Below are 15,756 nucleotides of genomic sequence, written 5' to 3' on the forward strand. Positions count from 1 at the left end.
CAATCTAATGGTGATAGTGTTTGGTCGTTTGGAATTCCTTTTCCCCAAAAACCCTCCACCTGCCCTTTAGGTTTGTTCTGTCAAAGGAGGGGGGCCCTCTCAGTGCTATTGTCATGCTATGGATAATAACCATGGACCTTTTGCTTGTTAACCAAGGGGTCTGAAAGCCTACATTGTCTGAACCCAGTATGCATTCCCAGGTCACTCTGTGTGAAGCAGGTGTTGGCTTCCCAGATCAGATGAATGTAGAAATAACTGTACAATGCATGGCAAACCTCTCAATTTTATATATGTACATGTACTGACTATATACCTAGTACATGTACATGTATGGCAGGCAATTGCACACATTGCTCCTTGCTCTATTTGAACACTTTAAGTAATCTCATCAGAATTATCAATTTTATCATAATTTCAATTTTGTTTCCCTGGGAAAATTGGGTGGGTGTGTCTAAAACAATAATTGGATATCAAAATTTGGATTTCAATTTGACAACAAACAGGGAAAATAAATTGAAGTCACAAACTTCAGTGGAAGGGTAGGTCAAATGAAATTTGTGGGAATGTTTGTGTTTATATTGAAATCATTGATTTTATAACATGTTTGTAAATATGTATAAAATAATAAACAATAATAAAACAGTAAACAAAAAATGCATTAAGTTCTTTCTAAACATTGGAACAGGATCTTGTCTGGGCATATGGTGATTATTAGAATGAACAGGTCTCTATAGGGAACAGAAAGAAATAAGTACGGGTGTGGGACTTTAATTTGTGAAGACTTTCTTCTCTTCAGCTGTCCCAAAATTTCTATATTACTCAAGTACATGTACAGGAATTCTGAAGTGACATTTCTTTAGCAAGAAAAACCCTATGTTTTCCGGAGGGTCCAACAATGAACCCTTAACCCTTAAGCCTATGTAAGCTCCTTACTGGTTATGTAACATTACTCGTTGGAAGTACAATGCACATCACACTATAGGCCTATAACTTTATATCTAGGCCTAGTGCCATGACTGATGAAAAGGTTCTAAATACACGTAGTTCCAATAAGCCATGGACCTGATTACTGATGACATTATATAATTGTTGCACGCTGTGAAAGGGTCCATGGCGTTTTGTACACCCGAGGGGGAAAATGGCACCCGAGGCGAAGCCGAGGGTGCTTTTTCCCCTCGAGGTTGTACCAAACCCATGGACCCCAGTCACAGCGTGCAACAATTGTTTTGTTATACAGTTGTTTAATTGTTATTCCTCTTCTTGAAGTTCTGTTGTCATCTTCAAACATTATTACGACGGTCTATTCATTGTTTAATAAGCAGACGAAAAAGAAACAATGCCCTCGAACCCGCGGTTGTTTCGTACACAGCGCTGGAAATCGACCAACGCTGGGAACGATCAAGGTGATGTACATGTACACCGGTGTACATCACTTTTCATGTTGCCCGGCCCGTCGAGCCATGTAACATGCGTTTTTGTTGCGCGTCACATGATTGGTTCTCGACCAATCAAACTTCACAGTTTGTTACCGAGGTATAACAACACGGTTTGTTTACCACTTTGCAGAAGAATATGAACCATCTCTGCACAACTGTCCGAGATGCAGCTGCTCAGTCAATACATGGTAAACAAACTGTGATGTCATCAGTTCAGCGGTCTATTGCATGTTCAATTTCAAAAAATGTTCACCGACTTTCTTAATCACTAATAACAGCTTAAATTTGAATTCTGCAAGCTTTTCTACAGCAAAGCGATACACAATAGAGCTGTAATTGTTTTCTTCAGAGAGCAAGGCCATTTTCATTTGTCAAAGGGCACTTCCATTAGAAAATGCTAAGTAGTCTATTGGAGACTTTAGAAGGGGGCACCGAGGCCAAGACCAGGGCAACAGAGTGGCCTTCATGTAATTCCAGGCCTAGCACATTCATTCAGAAAAAGCTAAAAGCTACAAGCCCCAAACCATAAAGCAACACAGTCATTAATCTGGGGAATACTTATTTAAGTGTGACTTGTGACTAATAAATTTAGTAAACAATAAATAATAAAAATCTAACTGAGGACAAGCACAACTTTTTTTGACAGAGATATGTGTACAGCAGTCACGAAGACTGGCTTACCATAAATCAAATAAAAACAGCAGGATTCAAACAAACAGAACAATTATTTTAAGAAGATGTGATTGGTGCATAAAAGTGGTAGTTTTGGGGTGTTTTTTTTAAGTCACATTTATAGAGCCCTACAAACATAATTAGTTCAGGATGTTGATTATTAAAATGATGGTTTAGTATATTGCGGGTGAGATTTAACAATTTTCATGAAGTGCCTGATCCATGTGGTTGTAAACACTTTTTTTCCCATTGTTTATTTCTGTTTAAGTACAGTATGCAATGTTTACAAATGAAACTCCATTATAGTTGTTTCCTAGAATTACCTAAATTTGTTGATTTGTATTAGTCAAAACAGTCAGACAGCCGTCAGAAACTATCCAATTTTATATCCTCACAATTACAACTAGTCTGACTTGGATGTACACAAGTTTTAAACAAATTCAAAACAGGATGGAAACTCATTGATGGATCGAGTTTTAGATGGACCCTTAGCTCTTCCATTTCCTAACCAATCAGAGGGCTTCATTGAACACACCCACTACCCTCTTTTATGGACAGTTCAAAGTTCAATATACTAACCATTGGGGAGGGCCTTAGAAAATGTAAACACTCAATTATTGAAACACTTCATTTCCTTGCTCTGTGCTGTACATGTACACATCATGCATTGAGTATATTTAGACAATATCATTCAATGTATTGTTAATGCACAGAATATATTTTGTTGAACATCTGTTGATGTTTATGCTGACATCATAAGTATTTATGTATTGTTCATATCTGGTCTGCTGTTCCCACACACACAAAACAAAAACTACATATGACTCATAAAGTCTGCCAATGGTGGCAGACTGGAGAGCTTGCAACACCTTGACAATAGCATTTTAAAGGAGGCTATACCTTTGAGTAAATATGTATTAATATCAACAGAGAGTATCGTAACAGAAACAAACACTTAATTTATAGAAATGTTCATCTTTAAAACTTCTGTGCTCTGACACTGAAATGTATTTGCACAAACTCTAAAGCGAGATTGGATGAACGGCAGGTGATCTTTTGTACAGACCGATTCCCCTGATAATGACAACAATTATGTATTGTCAAGTGGAAAACCTTCAGATATTAAGTATTTCTACTATCCTTCTTAATGAGCCTATTAACCGTTATAAGTTTCCCTAAACACCATTAGTACACTCACTACTGTTGCTTTTTACAATGCTGGATCATAGTCTGGCAACTGTTTCCAAAAGGAAACGGTTCCTGGTTCATTTCTGTAGTTGACAATAGACTTGATCATGTGTATCCTTCATTATGATAGAGTACGTGTTTGCCTGTCATAGAGCAGAATCCTTGGAGCCTTTCAACAAAGTAGTTTTAGGATTTCAGTACAAAGAGTTCAATTTACATACCAAAGAGACTGCCAAGGCTACTCGACAAAGAAAAACAAGTTCTAGGCAAACCCTGACTTTTGCAGTTCACTTTGTTGGCTACCCATACAGCTAAACTTGGAAAAGGATCCAAAGTTGTTGGGAATAACAACTTCCATGAGCTTTTCCATAGTATTCCATATATGAGTGGGTGCACAACTTCAAAATAGTTCGTCGACATGGTTCAGTTGAACGTGTTGAGGTTTTTCCCCACAATTCAATAACTATAAACTATGGAAATTTTCAAAAGTTCTAAAATGAAATGATAGTTTTTACCAATTCTGTTGAAGTATGCATGTATTCATGTACATTCATGTATACAATTTCCCGAGTTAATTGTCCAGTTGAAAATACTTCTAAAATATTTTCAAACCATGGACTAAGTCAATTTAATGATGTGACATTTCAAATGCATTTCCCAACAATTACTCACGAAGTACAACTGTCAACTCCCTTGCACACACCCCCATGGCCGTCACAAAAACAATAGAAAGAGACACAAGTGGGTATTCGCACCACACACACATTTACCATTCTCTACGCAACTACTGACGTCTTCCTTTGACTTCAGTGAAGGCGTTGTTTGAGCTCCTATTACATTACATTATAATCATATGCAAGGGGTTTACGAGGTATTGGGTACCTTCTTTTGACCCATGTACATGAGCTTGTGACATCATTATATGCAAGAGGTCAACAGACCATTTAACCTGTGACATCACTTGTTTACAAAAGAGCTACATAGCCTGGACAATTAGAAAACACGATTTGTATTTTTGTACACAGTTCAATGGTGGAAAACATCAAGTCTTTCATTTTAAAGATAACGCATGTTACAGTTTTCATCAACTAATAACATAAACAAGGGGTATATATCCCAAGCTTATTTACAACTCTTTTACAAGTTCTGAATTTGTGTAAATTTTTTATACAAAGTGTACAATTGTGCATACACCACTATCTTGCCTGCTAAAAATGCCCTGGGTGTCACTCTTTTTTGGGAACAAAGTGTCAAGGTTTGTAGGCAACATCGCTTTTTTTAAGATGAAGAGAAACATTGAAATAATATTGATAACATACAAAATAAAAATACACTTACTTTTTATCATGAATGTTAAGACCCTGGTTTGTAAGATCGCCCTGAATACATGAAAGAAAGATAAATAGCATTTAGTGACAAATTTTGTTTCCCAATTACAAAACTAATATTCTACTTGCTGTTTACAGGAAAATTACACTGCACTTCAAACCATTAAGTTCAAAGGTTTTAATAGTGTAATACAGAGAGTTATATTTCATTACATAGGCCTATGTGGGTTGAAATGTAAAATGTACATTGTTTTTAAGTTCAGTACAGATTTGTTTTTTAGTTTTATTGTAAATTGGCGAATTCATGCCCCAAAACAACTAAGTTTTGTAAATATGCACCACATACATTGTATATGTAACCTATACTAATTTAAGTCTTACCTTGTTTAGTGTAACTTCTTCCACAAGATGACGCAGTTCATTGAAGTCTGACTGAACAAATGCTGAAAAGGTAAATAAAGAAATAAGGTTAATTTACCTGACAGCTATTAATGGTTTTCTCAGCAAACTTTGTTACAGTGCATGTAAAATACTGTTTATTTAATTGGTAACGTTCAGACTAAAGATCCTCTTTATTTTAACCATGTGCAAGAGTAGTTTAAAGCAAACTCCCTTTGTGTAAACTTTTTTTTAACCATGGTTTACACCCCACCTAAGCCTAAACCAATCCAACACCAATGATTGTTTCACTTGGTGGCACAAACAATAGTTAATTATGAACTCTGTACAGTCATGGGAAAAAACAAGTTGCTTTTTGTGAGTGCTTTTTCCAAACAAACAAAATGTGTGTTGAAAAAAATGCACTTATAGATTTAGACAACCGATGTATGACAACAACCCATCATAGAGCTAAATTCAATTCAACCCTGGCATTACATGGAGGTCACAGAGGCCATGACCTCTGTTTCCCCATATCTTGGACTTGGTGCCCCTTCAAAAGTCCAGGTGTGGTGGAAATTATTGTTTAAGTTTATGCATTGGCACCATGCATGTAAGTAAGAACATTAAATAATTTATTAGAGTCTTGCAAAAAGAATACTGATTTCCTAAACTTGTTTTCACACAAAGGTTGTTAAATTTAAATAGCCATCATAACTTATTTAACTTATTAAAATAAGGACATCCGAAAGAAGATATTGTCGTTGAGACTTAAGCCTAAGGTCAATCGCATATGCATTGATGACAAGTAATTTTGTAATGCCCTCATAATTTGACATAAGCATAGAAGGATTAATAAGTTAAAAATTACTATACATTTTATTTTATGTGCATGAAAGAATAATCAGCAAAACCAAAACAAGGAACATGTAAACACTGCCAGGTTATTATGGTTAGCAGTTAGCCAGGCCTGACTGATGACATTTGTTTCTCTGAAAATCCCTGATCATTTTCATTGGTCATCAGTAGAAACAATTTAATTCATTTCATCAAACACTTTAAAAGCTTTATAATAATATTTGGATACCCGTTTTTTAAGAACGATTGCAGTTAGCAACTGCCAACTATTGAATGTTGATATTGCATATCGATCGCGCGCACGTTATCAACCACAAGGCTGTGCACAAAGCTCCATGATGACATGACATGCAATGAATGACATGCCAATGCCTTGCTTGTCGTGCTCGCTCGTGTAGATCGTGAACAAAAACACAACAAATTTTGTTCGAAATTTCCACCAATTTTATCCATATTACACACTCTAAAAATAGTTCTCACCTTGTCCCTGTGCTTTCGCTGTGTCAAAATGTGCGGGCAGAAGTTGTAGGATGCTCAGGGCGAGGGTAAGCCACATATGTGCCATCCCGTTCGTGTGTAACTCATTCCTCCCGAAAACCGCCATGATTGTAATAATTACATTGCTCTTCAACACACACAGCTAGCATGCATTGAGTGTAGTACACACTACACACAGACCGTTCGTGTGTAAGCAGACTTCTACGCGCGCCAGTGAACCACTGCACAAAACTACATACAGAGCACAGGGGGGTTGAGTCGAGTGGGGGAGCCCTTCTTCCCAGCAACACGCGAACAAATCATCACAACCGAAACGGTTTTTTCTCACACTAATTTACATGACAAAGAACTGAAAGTAAACATGAAACTGTTATAAAGAAATAAACTCATTTTACTAATTCAGTGCGTGGATTTCAACAGAATAGTAATTAGTACAACAGTTGAAGATAGCTATAAATAAAATCGTTATCATTATCAATCAATAATTGATGCATAAATTAATTGGCAAATGAGAGGTTTTCTCAACGTGTCCATTTTAAAACAGATCAGTAAGACTGTTCGATTTGAACCTTTTAGTATATAACTGTATACATTTCTTTTTCACAACAGTATCATTGCTGTACCTCCATGCTCTATATATGTTCATAATAAATAATAAATGACTTTTATTTGGAGGATGTTAATTATTCAGACTGTATTTATAATTTATTGTTCCAACTTAAAGTTAAAAGGGAGCCTGCGTTAGTTAGGGATTAAACATTGCAGATATATATCCCGGGTCCCGCTCCTTCTCTCTTTCTGTATCGAGTTGAAAAACAATGCGGTGCATTGTTAACTCTGCAAATCATGGGTTAATTCGAACCCCGCCCCCAAAAAAACAAAAAAAACAAAACACAAAAACAACAACAACAACAACAACAACACCCTAATTAATAGCGTATTTAATGAAAGGACCTGATGGTGATTGTAATGATGATGTAATATTGACAATAAAATAATTATGCAAGCGACGATGACAAATGTAGACGATGACAATTTGATTATGACGATATTTTGACCTTCATTCCTTATAGCATGACCTACTTCTTCTGCGCCCTCTAACGATGCAGCAACAATGTACAACGCGCAGCACAATACATTGGTTTCCTTTGCATGATTGGATCCATTACATGTAATACATGTATACACGGCAGGTGCGGTCTAGACGGATACCAGTGATAGCCGGCCCAGTGTTGACATATTTTTTGTCCTCTAAAATACAATGTGTGTAATTAAACTGTGATCTTTCATCCCTTCCTGTCGATGTCGCTGTGGTTATTAGGAGGACTCAGGAGAGGTATCAACTGTGTGTGGTGTGAAACGGTAAATTTTGCACTTGATTGTCGGGTAACAGTTTGTCATGTTGCAAGTTGTATTAATATTAAACTCAGGATCAGGAGTCTCATGAACTGAGAAAATTATCTAAATATTGTTTTTTGGAAAGGTTTCCGTATGGCGCCACCACTTTTTCATTCGAAATGGAAGTAGTATTTATTATAAAAATATAATATTGATTTACCTCAAGTCAATGAGAGATACCTCTTTTTGTAAAAATTAGTGAAAAAAAGTGGTGGCGCCTTACGGAAAGTTATCCTTTTTGGAAGTTAAATTAGAATACAACAAAATAGGAGGATAGGCCTACGAATACGATGGGAGATGGGGTTACTACGTACTACTATCTAGGAGTAGGACTCGGACTCAGTCAGGAGAGTGGAATCAAAAGTTCCACTCTCCTGAGTCCTACTCCTAGCCCCATATGGATTGGACCAATTTAGAGGGTTACCATTCTCCAACCCATCGTTTGGTCCTCCTAACATTATGTTATTATTAAAGTAAACCACAAAGAAATTAAATTCCATTGTTAACTAATTATGTAAACCATCATCATACATAAATAATCCCCATCTAGTCATCTTATGGCTAGTCGGAACAGTGCCATTGCTTTGGTCTTGACCCAGTAACTGGGGCGTACTCTCTTTTTTTCTTCTAAAGTTGTCATTATCGGTCGTACTAGCTAGTACAAATAATGTACCACCAACAATGACAAATATAGCAAGTTTTTTCTTGATTTATTTTTGGGGCCTCTATTCCATTTCTGTTCCAAGTCTGTCCTTAACAAACTGAAACATAGGAGAGGAAGTTGACTGATGTTGGGACAACAAGGATGGGGAAAAAAGTTTAATGAAATAAAAATATACACTTGACAAATAAACCATTCAACTCAATATGGTCCAGTATGGACTGGTAGGGCCTATTTGTAAGTCAATAATATGCTTGCCCTTTGTCGATACAATGTTGTTAATGGCGTGTTTGTTAAATTTTATTTCAGATAGTTTGGAGTAAACTTGGGTAGTGTAGTATCTTCAGCTCCAATTCTGATGAATTCCACAGAATGAGATGTTTTTCAGCTGGGTTTATGTCTACTTTGCATGGGTGTATCACCGCATGTTTAAGTGGGTAGTTCGTACATTGACGGGTAGGCATGAGTTACAGCGTATCTGTGCTGGTGAAGGAGCTGGTCACAAGCAAACTAGCAAAATTGGTGAGTGTTAATAAAAGTAGTTTCAGTAAATGTCAGTTCTTTTCAGAACTGAGAAGTCTCCCTAAAAACCAAAATAAATCTACTCCGTGGTAGTACGTAGTAGTACATATAGCAAGACAGTTCTCTAAAGAACAAACTCTACCTAGCAAGTAGACACACACCTGGTGTTACAGCAGATATATTGGTACCTCACCATGCAATGCCTCAAATCCCATAAAAGTAAAGTCATTATTAAACAAAACTGCAAGACAATTTATGTACAAACACCAGCAGAAATAATGGGATCTAGTCCAGTCAAGGTCCCGACATTTATAAAGATATTTTATTATAAACTTATTTCAGTCATGATGACACTTTTACAATGGGGTGACAAAGAAGACTAAGTGAATAATAAACCGTTTTTCAAGGTTCTAATGTATCACTTGCAAGATATATTTTAAACAATGGTCTCTGATTTCCATTTGCAGAAAGCTCGTTAAAAAACTCCAAACTCGGTGCTCTGAGAAGAATAATAGAAGAGAATGTTAAAAACATCAATGATGCAGTGGAAGGTGTCATAGCTGTCAAAGGAATCAACATACTCACATGCCCTAGGTGAGGCTCCATCCAAATTGGTGGCTACAGCTACGGCCACGTTGCTAAGAGTGTTGCCAAGGAAGCACTATACTTCAGCACATGATAGTACGGAAATCTAGTTGTAGCCGTAGCTGTTGCCACCATTTCCGAAACGGCCTAAGGTCACTATTATTGCTGCCATTAAAGATGTGGGACAAGGTGTGACCATGTGTGACAGAGGTAGGGATTATAGACCCTTCCCATGAAATATGTAAATTGCACACAGCGCACTAATATTTTGGTTGGCAAAATGAGAGAAAATCGCGCTGTTTTGTACATGGCTAATGGCTGCGTGATGTAGACGCGATTGCGCGTCTGCTTAGTGCACAACTCTATGGCGTTTGCCAACCAATAGGGTCTATACGCATGCGTAAATGTAATTAGCATATTTCATGGGAAGGGTCCATTGGGTGTGGCCCGGGGAGAAGGTTACAACCCGACTGGCACAGGTCGATATTGGATAAAAATCGATATTGGATAAAACGTGATCGCATATCAGGCCTGGATTTTCATCTTTGAGACTAAAAGACCATTTTCACTTTGCAATAGGGCACTTTCATTTCAAAATGTTATGAGACTTTTTTGAAGTGGCACCATTACCAAGGGAGGCCAATGCCAGGCCTGGCATATATACACTGTTTGGCAATGTAAAGAACTTGCAGTAGTAGGACGGTTGTTGAGGGATTTGATAGATGTAGGATTTGCATTGGGGATAAAGAATATTAGTTTTTGGTTTTACCCATACACACCGACAAGTGTGAGCACTGTACACTCGGTGGTTTCTTGAGTTCTGTGGAAAAAAACACAGGCATATTACTCGGGTGGGATTCGAGCCCATGACCCTGGCATCTAGAGCACTGCAGTTTCATGCCAACTAGATATTGTTAAAAATTATATCTGGAGGAAATTTGGATGGACAAAGCTTAACCCCCAGTCAATTGTTTGTTATTGAAGCTTTGCACCGTGTCTTCTACGATGTGTGGAGCAGATCTGTGGCTACAAGACTCTTGTTCAGGATGTAGAAACATTGAGAAAAAATAAATATCAGTCATCAAAAAAAGACCATGAGGAGTTGCTTAAGAAGGTAAATTTATAGATGCACTAAAACACAGAGGTTTACTAAGCATTCTGAAATACTTGACCATTGATCCGAAATTCATTTGATAAATTTGAGGAACTGTGTAAAAACAATGTAAAATCCACAGGGCTCAAATTTACACTGGACTTGCTGACCTGAGGCCGGTAGTTTAATAATAATAATTATTACATTTATATAGCGCTTTATACTAAAAATAAGTTAAATTGTTTCAAGTGTATCATCCCTGTTTAATAATTATGATCATGGATAAGTGCAAAACCTTTATTCAAGAGTGAAGTGAAGAGCTTACTTATCCTACTGGCTAGTCACTGAAAAAGTAAAAGGCAAACCCTGCGTTAAATGAGTCATAAACTAAAAAAAGATGTGTTGTAATTGAGCTAGTGAGTAGTAACTGTCCATTGATAGAGTGATACCTAGATTGTTGTATGGGGAAGGCATGCTTCACTGTCATGTTATATTTACACTAGGAAGCATCTTATTATAGTGACAGTTAAAGGTTGGTGTCCGATGCACTTAGCTGTATAGTGACCAGTAGTGACTATCAGAGTCATTTCATGCTGTGGTCAGCACTGCCAATGTTAAACACACATGGGAAGTCTATTTAAAGTTGGTCATCCAACCACAAAGTTTGAAATCCTGAGCTTCACTGTGATGCTCATTAACCTACTGTGCATTAGAGAAATCAAGATAGCATACTCATAGTCATGGGATATTGTGTAAAATTTGGATTCATCTACATGTACTAACTTCAGAAGACTTTCATTGGTAAAAAGAATTAGTTGGCCTGATGCTTTGTTCGTGAAAGCCATATTCTCCTTTATAAAGGGCAATGAATTCTTTGAGGAAATTGTTAATTACAATTGGAATGTTTCATTGAGCAGCAAGGTAATGAACAGGGGCAAAGGAAGGCAATTGCCTCCTAGAAGCACAAGGCCTGTGTTAGAGCAATGAAGTTCACTGAAACGTAAATTAGTCAACTTTAACTCAGTCTGCCAGAGATAAGGATCAACATACTTTGAGTGGGCAGCAATTGTACGAGACTGTTGAACAATTGGGTTTGCTTATTATATGCAAACCCATATATAGTTTTTTATTATATAGTTTTTATTAGTGGGTTTTATCAGGGCATTTAAAAGATAATATTATTGAGCAGTTGGAGCGATGAGCTGTCGTACGTGGCTGTATTTGATTACTAATTAACAAATTGCCGTCATACTGTTTTTTATGTAAGAATTTTTTTAACTGTGTGCAAGATGTAAAATCATTCAAACAATTTATTTCAATCAATATGCGTTATTTTCATTTGTATCCTTTGAGTGTTTGTTTGTATTAATGCACAGTTCTTTGTAAAGTTTAATTTAATTTAATTTAGTGAGAGATAACGAAGTCTTAATCTATCAATTGATCTGATGCAATGTCTTTAATACACAGAATTGTATATTATTTTAAAATCAATTCTTAGGTGTTTGTAAAACCTAAACCCAATAAAAGTTATTCAACCAAGAGTGCAATTCACCATGACTGTCAACACAGGTTTTAACTCTGTTTTGGTGGAGCAGTCCATGCGTAACCATTGTGACAATAACTACCTGCATTCGGCAGGTGACTCAGATGGCAATAAATCTTTCCCTTGTTATTATTTTCTCTTTTACAGTTATGGGACCTTATGATGCCGGACACGCCACTGGAGAAACGAATCACAAAACAATGGGGTACCATTGGGTTTCAGGGTGACGATCCAGCTACTGATTTTAGGGGAATGGGTAAGCTTTCATAAGGTCATGGTCTTCTCTGTGCCAGGTATAATCCCATGTGTTGAGGGGGAAACATCCACAGAGTGTGGGAAGGGCTGGAATGGAATAAAGGGAGAGTTATATCTTGTTGTCTTTTTGCCAACATCCGGGTGGGGAAAATACAAGAGAACTAGACTATAACAGATAGGATAGGAAATAAAAATAATATAAAGGAAAAGTAACCTTTGGCTTTGGAACCGTTTTGATTATTTTCATCGAACATAAATGTAGATGTACACAAAAAAACTAACTTCTAGGTAGTTGCGTTAACTATAAGGTAGTTCTGTTTCTGAGAAAAATTGCTGAAAAACCAGAGTAAATTATGTCCTTGCAGGAATAATAATCCCTAACAGAAATACACAATACTGTACATGTATTCCTTTTAAATAAAGAAGAAAACCCCCATAATTGTTGTTAAGAGTACTCCTGTTGTGTCTTTTTTGGCCTAATATCAGGGTAGTAACTATTTGTTTTCACTCTTTTCATTGAAGGTATACTGGGTCTACTTAACTTAATGTAAGTATTGATTTGGATAAATCCAAATCTTTTTAAGTTTTATTTTCATTTCCAAACATAATAGTTTAGTGACAATTTATACATTTTCAAGAATTAGGCCATCGATAATTTGTACGTATGGGAAATATAGACTGGGTGTTACTAAAAGAAAAGCATGCTTTAGAGGGAAATTGTTTGCCGTCAATCCTGGTTTATATCTGTGCTGTGAGCTGCTGTACCATTACATGTAATGTACTACAAGAAGAAAATATGACGAGGCTCTGTGATGTATGTAACCCACAACAACCATCCACTTCAACGAGTCCTACGTTAACACATTACATCATGGTAAAAGTCCAGACAAATATATTGGGCAGTGCAAAGATTTCCATTGTTCACAGGATATGTTGTTTACTAGTTAGTGTTGTTTCTAACTACATATTGTTTGGTTCTGTTTCTAGATATTTTGCAGAGACTTACAACAAAGCTGCTAGACATGTTCTTTCACATTCTCACCATCCTAAATATGGGTGAGTTTTAGCAGATTTAGTTTGCAGTTAAAATCCAAATAAGTTTGTTTACTGAACTATTCAATACAAGCATGTTCAGTGCGTTTCATACAGCCTTTCAATGTTATGTGTTCTTTTGCATCAGGTATTCCTATGCAGTTGTGGGTATTAACATGACCAGTACAGCATACCATTTGCTCCAAGACGGAACACTCAAAACTCACCTATACAACCATGTGGAAAGACAACCAACAGTGGAAGATTTCCACCAAGTATATTGTAAGTTTACATCAGTCCAGTTTATGTGCATAATGAGTCCACTTTCTAGTTGTTAAATCACCAATCTACTATTTAAAGGCCAGCACAGCTTTATACTAAGGCATTACAGTCTCCATCACACAAGGTCCACAGTACATGTATATTGTGTGCATGTGTGCAGTAACTGGGTTAGAAATCATAATTCCATGTACATGTACAGCCACAGGCGCTCTATGACATGACAGTCCCCTAAAAAAAGGGGGTAATTGTTTGGTGTTTGTCCACCTAATTCTGATTTGAAGACAAAATGGCGTTATTACCAAAGTATGACCCTACCCTAATTAGAGAGAGACTCTGATCGACAAATTAAACTACACATTTAAAACACCATAGACTGTCATCGCTTACAGAGTAGTATTTACCTTAATGTACCATCCTCCATTCTTTCAGGTTATGTGCTTTTCAACTTTGACCAATTCTGGTTGGCAGAGAAGCCACGTGACATCATGGAATTTAGTCGTGTCCGAGACAAATTCGAGGAGAAACTAAGACGAGATCTCAGAAATCCAACAACAATCTTTAAGTGTGACTTTACCTTAGAAAATTGAGATTTGTATTTACAGTGTTCACACCAGGCAGCTGCCATTTTGTTTCTTTAGACCCATTGCACAACGCGCAGCGCGCATACACGCGCATCACCTGTCTGCCATTTTGGGGGTCAAAATGTGCACAAAAGGATGGTACACATGTTTATGCAGCAATGCATAAACATGTGTACCATCCTTTTGTTTACGCAGCAATGCGTAAACATGTATACCATCCTTTTGTGCATGCTTTGACCCCCAAAAAGGTGGCCAGGAAATGCCTGGAAAGTGCACTGCGCGTTGTGCAACGGGTCTGTTGCACAGTGTATATAATGAAGTTGACAAAAGTGGGACCAGGAGAGAAAAGACTGGCACGATTCATGTATTGAGGGTACTAATATCAGTCCGATAAGCTAGTTGTTCTTCTATCATGGTGTCAATGCAGTTTCTGCCATAAATTATTTTCAGGAAACATTTACTTAAAGTTATTCATTGTGAGTGATCTTTTGATACACAAACGGGTTGAGATTTCATTTTAAAAGTTTTACATAAAATTATATTGATCATTTATTAGAGTTGACAATTGTTTCAGATTCCTTGGTTTATATACATGTACAGCACGTGTGCTTTCACTAATTTTGAATAGAATATCATTCTAGATTATCAGGGAAAGTTTTCACTGAAATATTTTTTAAATCCAAGTTGTTGTATTTTCAAAGAATGGTTGAAAGATGAAAAGCAAGCCACAGTCATCCTACAACCAGATATTTGTTTGCAATGTACAAGAGCTGTGTACAGCTGAATACTTTTATGTGTGCCAATTCTTAAAGTAAAACTTGTGGGAACAAATAAATCGAATACTATGTAAACATAATGTGAACATTTACTGCTTTAAAGATGTAGTTCAATCACTGGATGGCAATTCTTGACCAATGATATTTTTTACCAGATTTTTGTATGCACAAGACTGCAGTTTCTTTCGAATAAATAGGTTGACAAAATAATTTGTGTAATGAAGAACAGCATTCAAACACAGTTTAGCCTTTACTAGTGTGCTGGGAGATAAATAGTGTGTTAAATTTGGTGTATGGTAAGACTTTACTTTGATGTGTACTAGTGTGGTTTAAGTTCGGGTTTTTTCCATTCAGTTTTAGGGTTATTTATTATGGAAAAAGGTATTTGAGATATTTAACAGTTCGTTAAATTTGTATTGGGTATAAAATTATCATTTGTGTTTTTGTTGTTACACCGATGTATAAGTGTACATTTTCACATCGTTGTAAGGGTGAAAACCAAACAATTTTGGATACAATTATTTTGTTTAACATACTATTTCCAATGGATAATAGCACGACGAATTGTTGGAATTATTTGAACATTAATTTACCTTCACTGTATCATTAATACTGCAGGTCAATAAATCTGTGTGTAACTTGAAAACTGACTTTAATCTTTGCCTTCACA

The 15,756-nt window shown here is 36.6% G+C and overlaps 2 protein-coding genes across 3 annotated transcripts in view; one reads left to right on the forward strand and one right to left on the reverse strand.

Annotated features, from left to right (window-relative positions):
* Nucleotides 1-6,521, reverse strand: part of LOC139935882 (transmembrane protein 131-like) — a 66,823-nt gene extending 60,302 nt beyond the window's left edge. The window contains exons 1-3 of the mRNA XM_071930496.1: nucleotides 6,341-6,521; nucleotides 5,006-5,067; nucleotides 4,635-4,675 (exon numbers count right to left, since the gene is read on the reverse strand). Of these exons, the coding sequence (XP_071786597.1) occupies nucleotides 4,635-4,675; nucleotides 5,006-5,067; nucleotides 6,341-6,464 (227 nt within the window). The 5' untranslated portion in view covers nucleotides 6,465-6,521. The remainder of the gene's footprint in view (nucleotides 1-4,634; nucleotides 4,676-5,005; nucleotides 5,068-6,340) is intronic.
* A 1,039-nt stretch (nucleotides 6,522-7,560) lies between these two features.
* LOC139936102 (ELMO domain-containing protein 2-like) lies at nucleotides 7,561-15,691 on the forward strand. Of its 2 annotated transcripts, none has more exons than XM_071930825.1 (9): nucleotides 7,561-7,720; nucleotides 8,731-8,939; nucleotides 9,407-9,533; nucleotides 10,509-10,638; nucleotides 12,308-12,416; nucleotides 12,938-12,962; nucleotides 13,403-13,471; nucleotides 13,596-13,729; nucleotides 14,159-15,691. In XM_071930825.1, the coding sequence occupies exons 2-9, from the start codon at nucleotides 8,795-8,797 to the stop codon at nucleotides 14,314-14,316; spliced, it is 897 nt and encodes a 298-aa protein (XP_071786926.1). In that variant the 5' UTR covers nucleotides 7,561-7,720; nucleotides 8,731-8,794; the 3' UTR covers nucleotides 14,317-15,691. The 2 variants fall into 2 exon arrangements, with proteins under 2 accessions (XP_071786926.1, XP_071786925.1); XM_071930824.1 differs by having other exon boundaries at nucleotides 7,562-7,720; nucleotides 8,727-8,939.
* Nucleotides 15,692-15,756: the final 65 nt, after the last annotated feature.

This window comes from Asterias amurensis, chromosome 4, assembly GCF_032118995.1.
Source record: "Asterias amurensis chromosome 4, ASM3211899v1".
NCBI lineage: Eukaryota > Metazoa > Echinodermata > Asteroidea > Forcipulatida > Asteriidae > Asterias > Asterias amurensis.